The 12480-nt window shown below is 46.2% G+C and overlaps 1 protein-coding gene across 1 annotated transcript in view; it reads left to right on the top strand.

Moving 5' to 3' along the window:
* Nucleotides 1-666: 666 nt before the first annotated feature.
* Nucleotides 667-12480, top strand: part of FRMD4A (FERM domain containing 4A) — a 221113-nt gene continuing 209299 nt past the window's right edge. The window contains exon 1 of the mRNA XM_086609856.1: nucleotides 667-759. Coding sequence (XP_086465982.1) covers nucleotides 667-759 — 93 coding nt within the window. The remainder of the gene's footprint in view (nucleotides 760-12480) is intronic.

Genomic DNA, 12480 nt, shown 5'->3' with positions numbered 1-12480 from the left:
ATACAGACCGCGCAGACTGACCCGGTGGGTGCTTGTGTTGAGCTGAGCAGCCCAGAGGATCTGCTCGAATCCTGTGCTCTGGGTATGTGCCTTCCAACATCTAGGAGAGAGGAATATCTGAACGTAGGATTTAACATTAATCTCTGCACCAGATGGTGATACACCAGATATTCTTTTTAAGGTGAACATGTGATCTACTGTACAGCAAACCAGAGGGGTCTGCAGTCACGTGGCAAAATGTATAATAACTCTGATAGAGCTTTGATTAGACAACTGACCTGGTTACCATCTGTAGCAACAAGAAGCGAGCTTGACATTTTTGGAACGTTCTCCCCAGAAGCTCAATTCTTCCACCTCTGTGACACAGCAATCCTGCTGAGCAAACTCCACTGAGAAACAGAAGGAAGCTAAAGATACGCCGCTTGAAGCATGTTGTTAAGGTTACAAGGCTTGGGTTTTCCTTTTTTTTTCCCCCCCTCCCTTTTCCCCCCTCCTTCTTTCAAACAAGCCACATCTTGACTCATATGGTCTGATGTGAAAACCCACTCCGCTATTTGATAGTTGGGAAATCTAGATGAGACTGTAAGTTATTTCAAAAGAAGCCTGTGTGTGCTGTGAACTCTCTCGCACACACACGCACACACACGCACGAGGTAGCTCTGCACTATGGTAGTACAGACAGCTGTGACTCCGGGTAGGACCCGAAGACTTTTGTTCAAAATACCATATGGATCACTGAGGAGACGCAGTGTGGAAAGGGTAAGCCATGATTTCTTTGTCCTGAATGCATGCCCAGAGGATGAGAAGGATACCATTCGATAGCAGTTGTCTGCCCTGTTAGTAGTCAGAGCAAATAGGGGTTATGTCACGGTGTGTAGAAATTACTATTGGTGGGACCTGTATGGTGATGAATGGGAATTATTACTAGTCAGAGGCTGTGCGATAACTTGGAGTAGAGATTGGTGCCAGCAGGAACAATAAGACAACATGCAGCAATTAAAACTAGTTAAAGGTTCTGTGATCATATTTGGAGGTAATAATTTCCGAAAAGGATCATTTCTAATAATCAATACTCATTAAGACAGCGTGAGGGCAAACGGCAGCACTGACCTGTCGCAGCGGGGAGTAAATAATAATAATGTCAGATGATGAAAACCAGTGGAAAGCTCAGGGTGATGTGGAAGGGCTCTGTATGAGCAAACGTAGACGCAGACGCCTGCCAGGATCTGTCCCAGCAGAGATGTATAGCGAGCAGCGGTGTCACATATGGACTATACGGTGCACGACACGTTGCTCTGGTGGGTGCCAGCCAACGTGATGCTGCGGGGCCAGCGGTCCCTGGCTAGCCAAGGAGATGCTGTTACTTGTTTGCTGTGACGGGCGTAGCGGCGGGTCCCGGGGAAGCCATAATTATGTCATTAATGTCCTGAAAGCCGATCGCCTTGGCACCAGCACCCAGGAGGGTCCTGTCGTTTCGAAGGATTGACAGGCTGGCAAAGGGGTGGTGGCTGGGACACGGGTCGCAGCTCAGCAAGTGGTGCACACCTGTGGAGCACACACTGAGTGCACGCCGAGCTCACGCTGCGCACGTCAGACTGCCTTCGCCTTGCACGCCGCCTCTGCAAGGGGGCACCTTGCACACCCCCTCTGCTTGTCTGATATCCCCTGAAAAGATGCTCAGCCGAAGGGGATGGACACGGTCTGCACGCTCCTGGGTTTGATCCTGGTGCCGCAGGGGTGGGCGAGGGGTGCTGCACCCACTGGTCCGTGCCTGGTGGCACAGATGGAAGCTCTGCAAGCCCAGAGTGGCTTGGAGTCATTCCACAAAGGACGGAGGGAAACCTCTGCTGGAGGCATCAGTTTTGCTGAAAAACAGTTTTGTGGCAGCTGAGGCCACCTGTGAGTTTACTTCGAGTCTGTTGCATGCGTCTCTCAAACGAAAAAAAAAACCAAACTGGTTTTGGACATTTCAAACCAGATTTTTTTTTCCAATTTTTCTTTCAAACAAAGTGTAATTTTATTCGGATGAATGCCTTGATTTTTTTTAAGGGATCTGAAAAAAATCTCAAAAATTAAATGCAGGTCAAAAGCTGTTTCAGTTAAACACAAAGCTTTTTGTTTGTTTTTCTTCCTTCTCCATTTGGTGGAAGAGAAAGCAGAATAACTTTGTGTCAACCTGAAACATATTTTCTTTGCCTTTCCAGCCCGTCAAACAAGCCAAAGATAATCAATTATTCACACAGCTTTGGTCTGCTATTGTTTGATTGTTGTTTGTTGCTGGGGATTGCATTCAGAAATGTCTCTCCTGGTAAATTTAGTCTTTGTGGTTCAAGATGCTGGTTCTGAGAGGGACCTGCAGCCTTAGCCTGCCTCGGGGACAGGTTTTATTTGTGTTCTCTGTGCAGTGCCCAGCACCGCTGTAACATCAGCCAGGGTTCCCCGCTCCGGAGAGGCACTGCTGTTGCTGACCCACATCCCAGGATGGTGGGTCAATGTCTGGTGGCTTTGCAGCTGCTCTTGCAATTGTGGGGAGGCAGAGAGCCTGGTGTCTCCTTCAAAGGCGGCTTCCCACAAGGTGACAGGTGATTTTTCGGCCAGAGCAAGCTCTCCACTGCTGCAGGACCACTATCCTCCATTGCTGTTGGCCACAGCAGGTCCCTCCCCATCTAAAGGGGGCCTACAAGAAAGCTGGAGAGGGACTTTTTGTAAGGGTGTGTAGTGATAGGACAAGGGGCAATGGATTTAAACTGAAAGAGAGTAGATTTAGATTAGATACAAGGAACAAATACTTCCCTCTGAGGGTGGGGAGGCACTGCAACAGGTTGCCCAGAGAAGCTGTGGATGCCTCATCCCTGGAAGTGTTCAACGCCAGGTTAGATGGGGCTTTGAGCAACCTGATCTAGTGGGAGGTGTCGCTGCTTATGGCAAGGGCGGTTGGAACTAGACTATCTTTAAGGTCCCTTCCAATCCAAACCATTCTCTGAGTCTATGATCCTATGGAAGGTCTCGTGCTTTCACACAGACCATACCTGGGACTGATGAGCCTCGAGACAAGTCACATAACAGCATGGAAAATGAGAGACCACTCTCTTCCATGCACGCACACATCCCCTTTGGAAACATGCTATCCGTACTGGCCCATATGAGCAACAGCTGCCCAAGGTTTGGCTTTGCTGTGTGCATTAGTTCACGTGATAGGAAGGTGTAAAAAACAACAATACTCTCACAGGGTCTTTCCTGGAGGTAACCCTATAGTGGGGTGCAAGGGAAAGCATGGAATTACCTACAGGAAAAGGTGTCAGAGAAGGTCAATATTTATACAGAAGGCAAGAACAGGTACATAAGGATGTCCAGCACTGGAGGGGCTTGGCAGTGTGCACACACTGAACAGCTCCACGTACAGCCCAAGTGACCGGCCACTGTCGAGGGGGAGTTGTGTTGTTTTATTTTCACTCATATTCACAGTTTATTTCTCTCCTTCCCACTTCTTGACCTAAGGTTGGGGTGGTTTAGGCTTCTTGTCAGGCAAATGCTGGAGCCTTGCCTTAAGAGTTGCCAGAGGATTTGATAAAGTGGTTTTCACAATAAGCTCTTTTTCGTCTTAAATCTCTGTCCTTGCCATTGTTCTCTCTGCCTCGTCACCGAGCTATCCCATCAGGCACCTGGACTGTGGTGTGGTCAACCTGGTTGAAGCACAAATCATGCTGTCTCTCCCTGCAGCCCCCCACCAGCTAGAAGTAGCAGGGAAGATCCCCTGAACTTGGGGTCCTGAAGCCACACAGAAGCTCTATTTCTAAGCTCAGAGTCCACAAAATCCCACTGCAGCAGTGAAAGAGCCTGAAATATGGTCCCAAGTGAACAAGTTTCACATGGAAAGCCTGAGATGTGAGAGATCTGTTCAATGCGTGGCACGCACTGAGCAGAAGAGATGGCTTTGCAAAGGCTTTTACAAGTCCAAATAGAAAAGGTCAGTGCTAAATATTAGTAGGTATGGCACAGAGACCACCAAACATGTCAGCTGAGGCAGAATTAAGTTTTGCGCCATGGGCACACCAGCAGCCAGTGTCAGGTCTGAGTCATGAGTTGGGTTCATCTAAGTCAATGCTGATGTCTATGAGACATCTCCGTCCTGGCCAGCACCTCGGGCAGCCTTTGGGATCACCACAGAGGCAGTCAAAATACTCTACGGGGGTTGCAGAAGTGGTCTGCTGAACACCCATGTTTGACTTAATTAACAACTCCTCAAACCCCAGCCAGCTATCCCCTAGCCAACACATACAGAGACACTTTGGTCAGAAGAGGACCGCCCCCCTCCTGAACCAGGTGACATGAATCATAGAATCATAGAATGGTTAGGGTTGGAAGGGACCTTAAAGATCCTCTAGTTCCAACCACCCTGCCATAGGGGGGTTGCCACTAGACCAGATTGCTCAAAGCCTCATCCAACCTGGCCTTGAACACCTTCAGGGATAGGGCATTCACAACTTCTCTGGGCAACCTGTTCCAGTGTTTCACCACCCTCATTGTAAAAAATTACCACCTTAGATCTAATCTAAACCTATCCTCTTTCAGTTTGAAGCCATTGCCCCTTGTCCTATCACTACATGCTGTTGTAAAAAGTCCCTCTCCAGATCTCTTGTAGGTCCCTTTAGGTACTGGAAGACTGCTAGAATATCACCCCGGAGCCCTCTCTTTTCCAGGCTGAATAATCCCAATTCTCTCAGCCTATCTTAACAGGACATGTTCTCTAGCCCTCAGATCACCTTTGGACCCTCCTCTGGACTCGCTCCAACAGCTCCATGTCCTTCTTGTGTTGGGGACTCCAGAGCTGAATGCAGTACTGCAGGCAGGGTCTCATGAGAGCAAAGTAGAGGGGCAGAATCACCTCCCTTGACCTACTGGCCACACTTCTTTCGATGCAGTCCGGGACATGGTTGGCTTTCTGGGCTGCAAGAGCACATCGCTGGCTCCTGTTGAGCTTCTCATCAACCAACACCTCCACGTCCTTCTCCACAGGGCTGCTCTCAATCCATTCTCTTCCCAGCCTGTATTTGTGCTTGGGATTGTCCCCACCCTTGGGGGGGACAGGACCCTGCGCTTGGCCTTGCTGGACTTCATGAGGTTCTCACAGGCCCACCTCTCCAGCCTGTCAAGGTCCCTCTGGATGGCATCCCTTCCCTCCAGCGTGTCAACCACACCACACAGCTTGGTGTCATCAATCCCATCCCTAACACAGTATTTCTCAACACAGAGCCCTCCCCACCAGATCTTCCTTCTCTGGGTCTCCTTCCCCCACCAGTAAACACGCACGTTAAATATGTAGTCCTTTCTCCCTTTGCATTATTGATGTGAGACGGTTTCTGCCTGCGAGCTATCTTTATTGTATCCATGTGCTGCGGATGTGTGTGAGAGGAAGATGAATAGAGTCTTGCTAATGTCTAACAAATGCCTAGCACCATTCAGGCATCTCTTTCTGCTGTTGCAAGGCACTGGTAAAGAAGAACACATATTTACTCCTTCTCTCAAGACCTCACTGGCTATTTTCCAGCCATGGGAATGTTTCTCAGCACAAACACAAGGCATCGGTTTTTTGAGTTAGAGAAAACATGCAGCGTTCTTGCATTAAAAAAAGAACAAGTCTGCCCTCTCTTCTGCCTTCAAGGCTCAAAGGATGGTACTACAGATGCTGTGTAGAAAGGAAGGCCGTCTCCAGAATAAACGAAGTTCTGTAAGAAACAAATCATGCCGGGAGAGGTATGGCTGGAAAAGCCATTTTAAATTAGATTGTGCAGTTTGCACCCCAGCTTCAGATCCCAGCTCTCAGCTCCAGTAAATTAAAGGCACCCTGCCCCGTTGTGTCAGTGGATGCTTGCAGCTCAGCAGGATTTTAGTCCAGATTGCTTTTTTATTTCTCATGCCTCTGAAAAAGATAAGCTAAGATTAAAAATACAGCCAGAGCCCCGAGCCAGAACTTCACTGTCCATTACACAAGAGTAAATCTACACCGGTGCGGAGCTGGAACTGGCATTTACCTATGACACGTCCTCTCTGAATGGATATCCATGAACACTCATTCGTATCATGACTTTAAAACATGCCAGGCAGAGATAAATCCGTAAATGGATATTTATTGCCATAGAAAACAGATGGCAGAAGACAAAGCTCCCATGTTCTTATCCCAAGCTGCAAGCACGTTAAGAATGCAGCAGGAAACGTCATTCCTCCTATAAATATATTTCTCTTGAGAAGAGAGAACCCAGGGCTGAAAAAAAAAAATCAGTCTTTCTGCTCTGCAGGCCAAGTCTGAGGCAGGTTTTCCCACGCTATTCTGCAGCTTATGGTGACCTTTGCTATTGGCAAGAGAGGAGGTTGCCTTCAAGCAAACCCTGCAAAAGAGTTTGGGTATATCTTGCTGCTGTACAAATCCACCAGCGCTTTTACTACTCTGAATTACTGATTTCCTTTTCTACTAGACAAAGCATAGTTCAGTATTTGGCTTATTAATCATTTTTCCACCATGGATTCAAGAGCAAAGTGGTGGGAAACGTCTCACACCAAGGGTTATAGTGCAAGGTCTAACAGGGTGGAACAAGGCAGATCTTTTGGCATTCACGGTGGAGTGGTCCTCGTTTGTTAAACCCTCTCGTGCAAGCCTCTGTGAGTGATGCTGCGAGCGCTCACTCTGACACCACGATTAAGTGAGTGCTTCAAGGGAATTTGGTCTTTCCAGTTCACGCTATTTACTTGCAGACTCTTAGACTGGCATGCAGGTCCTGCAGACCTTTGATTAGAACCCTCAGTGACATTTTTTGGATGGACCTCTTACCTTGACAGCATCACTATCAATCTGACAGACTGCTGTGGTGACAGCAGAGTTACTCAGATACTGTGGATAACAAAAGAACAGTAGATATTTGAGTGTAGAGGTTGCCCAAGAGGGAAGAGAGACCTTGAAGTAAGGAGCTGCTGTTGTCTTAGCTTATTTCTGGAAGTCACTCAAGTCTCAAGGTCATAAAACCAATATACAAAACTTACAGTGGTGTTACAAAACACAGTGTTTTGCAACACACTTTATTTGCAATGAGTTATTCACCAGCCCTATAGACAAATAATTATGTGGGAAAAAAAAAAAAAGAATAAGAGGATAAGCTCAAGAAGCAAAACTGTCACCTGTATAATGCTCTGATATAATCACTTGTGACTGCTGCAACATCAATTTTATCTGCTTCATCTGAGCTTTATCTTTTCTGACCTGTTCACAAGTATTTTGGAGGAACTTGTTTAATTTGAACTCTACCTAGACAGATAAATGCTTGGCACACCCTCTCGGGTGTCTGGAAGTTGTAATATTTTGTGACATTTCTAAGAGGTGTAACAAATCAAAACAGACTTTCCTGTGAAACGGAGCAGGAGCTGTGCCAGACTTTATCCCCCCAAAACGGAGGCAGGTGAACAGTGCAAGAGGTGAGAGCTCAGCAGAGGCTAATGGATAGTGACTGGTGAACACTGCGGAGTTTAGAGCCGGGATACTGCTCAAATTGGCTTTTAAATGGTTGGAGCTTAATTGAATTATTGGAAGCTCTCAGGGCCTGGAGACCTCACAAGCAGAGGCTCTGCTTTGAAATTTCCAGTGCTTCGGATTTTTATTTCGATCGGGAAATGAAAAACTTTTTTCATTACAATTTGGCATTTGTTGCGTTCGCATTGGCCAGACTTTGGGACAGAGCAAGGGCAAGCCAGGGGACAGAGGGTGGGAGCCAGAAATGAGCCAAATGTTTTGAATTCGGGCGAAGGGAAGGGGGGGGATCGTATGAATCCAGTTATAAAGCTTTGAAAGGGGTGGAAAGGCTCCTGTAGTTCATGGACTCTTTTAGTCACCCAGCTAATAGGCCTGCTCAAAGGGCTTTCTCAGGTAGCTAGTACCATACCCACCAACAACCCAAAGCTCAGGAGTGATGAGAGTTTAGCACCAGAGCAGTTTGCCTCAAACTAGTGCTCTACAGCCCAAAAGGCAAGAACTTACCACCCTGAAAGGAGCTTCCTGCAAGGGCTTTTCTACATAGAGACTGTTTCATGCAAGGTCGACAAGTGATAGATAATGCAAAGTGGCAGCTTGTGTATTTGAAATATCTTCCCACCTGCTCCACCCTGAAGATCTAGTCCTAACTCAGCTTCTATTCAGGACTTATCCCTGGAAGGGCTCAGGCATGCCTTCAGCTGGGTTTTAAACTCCAGAAGTAGAAAGCCTCTAGACTTTGTTAATTCGTGATCCATACAAAGCATTACTTCAACAATTTCCTGAACTAACAGCATTTTCAGACAAGTGAGAAGTACCACACATGCCTTTTTCCAGTTCTCATTTTCTTGATCAATCTTTTCATCCATTTAAATCATGCAAGCTTATTGAAAAAAACTCAAACACTCTAAAACAGTGGATGAGCAACAAACTTAGCCTTCATAGAGTTTTTCCATTTTCACTCTTGGAACATCTTTGGTCCAGACCAGGCACCAACACAAGAATGGTTAAACACCAGCAGTGACTTTAGTGAAGCTCAAAAGCACCAGAGCTCCTCTAATCAGCCTAATAGAAATCATGAAAGAGGCTGTTCTGGCTAAAATTGAATCTGTTCTGTAGATAGTCACACACTTTCTTTTTTGCTGATTGAAGAAATTCAGAAAGTTGGATTTAGATTTCAAACATACTTCTGAACTTCTGGTCAAACTTTCTGTCTGAGCTTAGCTTATTTCCTGGTGAAGTACACATTACCCTCATTGTCTCAATCATTTCTAATGGCTTGAAAGAACCGGTGACTTTTCATTCTACCAGCAGATGGATATAAGTGATTCTTAAGCTTTAATTTTACTTCTTGGGACCAAAGTATCAAACTCTCCAAATTGCACAGGCAAGGAGCGCAATTAGTCTCCACTTCCCAAAGATACCACATGAAAAGCTTTTGAAAAGATAATGGACTGCAAATGATGCGATTTAGTCACCCGCACACACTCTACCATCCAGCTGTACTTCTGGAGTATATTTAGAAGGTGTAATTATGGTAGTGCACACTTTGAAATAAGTGAGCAAGTTTCTTAACTGAGGTTGAAATTCATTTTAGTTTCCAGCACTCCCTCTATAAAAGCCACCAAGTCTTGATGGGGTGGGACCATGGATATTTATTTTCTTTCCAGGTTTTGCGTCATCATAGATTAGGTAAACTCCATGTGAAGCAACAGCTAAGGACATATAACCTGCAATTAATGTTGCTGCACTAAACATCTGCCCTTTGGAGATCTACATGCAGAAAAAGTACCATTTTACTGGTCTACCATTTTAGTTCGGAACAGAAATCACTGCAAGAGTAAACCAAATTGGCCTTAACTCAAAAGTTTCTGCCACAGGGAGTTTCCACTCTGCCAGTTCCTAACAGATGAGTGATGGGATGAGAAGTGTTTTGGAGAAACTCATCTAAGAGAGATTAAAGGTAGGGGTTTATGTTCTTGCTAGTGTGTATTTCCTGTGACAGCTGCATTCCACTTACACTTCCGTCAGCCTACATTTACAATTTATCATGCAACTGTAATAATTTTTACTACCTTTTTAGGTGTCCTCAGTAGTCAAAGAAGAGAGAGTAATGTGTGGCTTCTGGTGGGAACTCATCTTCATGTCTTCAAAGACAATTTAGGATGGGATAAATTGCCCTCTGTGTTGACATCCATCTTCCATTAACTGTATAGGGAGAAAAAGCCTTTCCAGTTAGAGGAGATAAACACAGACTGCCATGACTGCCCTGCATCCTTACTCCTGGAGACCAGATCCAGATGGGACATCCAGGCTAGCCCAGCTTGGATGTGAACATCCTCACAACAGAGGTCTGACCCCATGACTGTGGGTTCACTAGCTCTGCACATGGCCCTGTGAATCTTTGATTTATCAGCCCAGGGTTTGTCCCAGGAAGCCTTGTGCTACCAACTCCAATAGTTGTGGGACTTGTGGAAGAAGTTACCTGTTGTTAGAAGGGAGTTCTAGGGGGTCATGTACACTGCAAAACAGATGGGCTGCACTCCTTTTAGAGAAGATATACATCTATTTCACAGCCAGGAAAGCCACCAGGCTCATGCATGCTGGAACTACTGTATGCTTCTCACTGCTTTTCCTCTGTGGAAGATCAGACGAGCAAGGGCTGGCTCTGTGTTGTGGTTGCTTTAGTCAAGGCTTGCAAGTACCATGCAAGCCTGCACGCTAACAAAAAGTGTGCCTCTTGCAATATAGTTTATTGATTTTGCAGCAAACTAGATGGCTACCATTGGCTTTCCTGAAAGGTGTCAATAGTGCCATCCTTCTGGTGACCCTGCCCTCATAGCCCTGGTGATGGTCTGCTGCTCCTCTATATTAGGCTGGAAAACTCTAGCATAACATGATGACTATGTTATCTTCGGAGTCAGAGCCAGGCAGTAGGCTCTGCTTCCTTAGCACTGTGGATTGCTAGATCATTGCTTAAATCCCAGCAAAGCTAAAAGTTGTGTCATAAGAGCAGCAACACATGCTCTTGTCCACTATATGGATGACTCCATCAGATGCAGAGCAGGTGCCGGCAGCAGGGTCCTGGGCTCCAACACCCTCTCTGTGTCCTTGAGACAGTGTTTTCAGAAGGAGTCGTTCAGTTTTAGGAGCCTCTATGTTTGAGTTTGTTTTGGGGAGCTCATAGTGCTCGCTGTTTGTTTTGGAGGCGTGTGTTCAGAAAGCCTGAGGGAATGAACCTGCTCTGAAGGACAACGCCATGGCCATGTTCTGGGTTGGTCTTCCACTTTTACATGCTTGCAGGCTTGAGGTAAGGGCACCACAAGTAGATCACGGAAAATGCACAGCGCAGCTCTATGACTGATGGCTTGGTAAAATGCCAGATACCTCACCTGAGCACAGGGCAGCTGGGGGGTAGGAAAGGGACTGGGTCTGGTATTTGCATGCTCTCCAAATGCCTCTCTTTCATTGCAGGATAGATATAATCTGATGTCCAAAGCAATACGTGTCTCATATCAGTTTCGCTCCATAAATGTCTGTATTTACTGCATCTGAAAAGGATGCTGAGATCTGTCCGGGTGACAGCACTGTGAGATGCTCAGGGGAAGAGCAGAGGATCAGTGTGCTCCCCTGATCAGTATGATCCATGAGAAACCACCACTCTTCAGAGAGGAGAAAGCCAATGTCCTTTTCCTCCTCCACAGTATTCCGAAAAAAGCTCTCCAACATCTTGCTTTTATTAATCCTTTTGCTGTACATTCATTCATTAGCCATGGTATGTCTCTAACCATAAGGCTTTTCCTGCATGGGTTGTAATATTATCCATGATGCTTTGAAGCATCTTAGGAAGCTAAATGAGGACGGTGACAAGTGACTTTCTGTCTTTCAGTCTTCCCTTAATCAATCTTCACGTATCAGCAGACAATGGGGAGGTTAAAACCCCGCAAGTACTTTGTCCTCATTAAAGGTCCAGATTTTCACAGAAAGCCAAGAAAAGTGAGTTGCAAATGTTTCACAGGCTCTGCTTTCCTCAGAGCTGGGCTCAAAGCTGTTGCTGTTGCCTGAGGGCAGGGCCTGGAGTTCCCAATTTTTGAATATACCATCCAAGAAAACCTGTCAAGGTTAATACCATGGATAGGCTATTGCAAGAGGGAAGCTTGGCAATCCTAGGTCACAATTTAAAATAATTCCTTATAATACATCAGGCTTTCCGTGTCACAAAGGCGCTGCAGACATTGATCCTCTCCAGATCTCTGCAAGACCCAGACAGTGCTGTCGTTCCCACTTGGCAGCCAGGATGTTTTCCAGGTAAAAGTCAAGGTGAATTGACAACACCGTGTAAATCTGGGTGTGTTGGAAACAGGATGAAACTTCAGGGCTCCCGTTAGCTGGAAGTGCACATCCACAACCCCTTCCTCCCTCTCCAGCATCTCTCCACCCAACCTGTGCTTGCAAATCACACGAGGGACTGGGAGGAGGCTTTCTAATTTTCATAATTTCCACTCTGAAATGTTGGAAAGCTTCCTTTTTCCATCTTGGACTTTGCTGTAACGCAGCCATCGTGTATCCTCCTGTAAACTTTCAAATGCACCAATAGTGGCAGTTTCCTGCAGATGAGAAAGGGTTTGCTTCAGTTACAGCGAGTGGGAACCCAGCCAAGAAGAGTCATAAAACTAGAGGACGTTGATTTTTAAAAGCACAGTTATGTTAGTGCATTCCAACGCATCCAGTCAGTCACAGGAGAGCGGTTACAGTGGCCTTGGGGCCAACCTCCAGCTTCTGGAGGATGGTGTCAGGGGAAAGATAAGCAGGCTGATGCCAGCGGATGATTTAGCTCCTTTTCCTTACAATCAGTCGCAGCAGACTGCGTGGTGCAGGCCAGGCTCTGGGTTGCAGCAGCATTTTGAAAACTTTTCATTCCTGAGCTTTGTTTTATACTAATCCACAGATGCTGTTATCCACCC

This window comes from Tauraco erythrolophus, chromosome 4, assembly GCF_009769465.1.
Source record: "Tauraco erythrolophus isolate bTauEry1 chromosome 4, bTauEry1.pri, whole genome shotgun sequence".
NCBI classification, from domain to species: domain Eukaryota; kingdom Metazoa; phylum Chordata; class Aves; order Musophagiformes; family Musophagidae; genus Tauraco; species Tauraco erythrolophus.
This window is presented reverse-complemented; position numbering and strand designations above follow the sequence as displayed.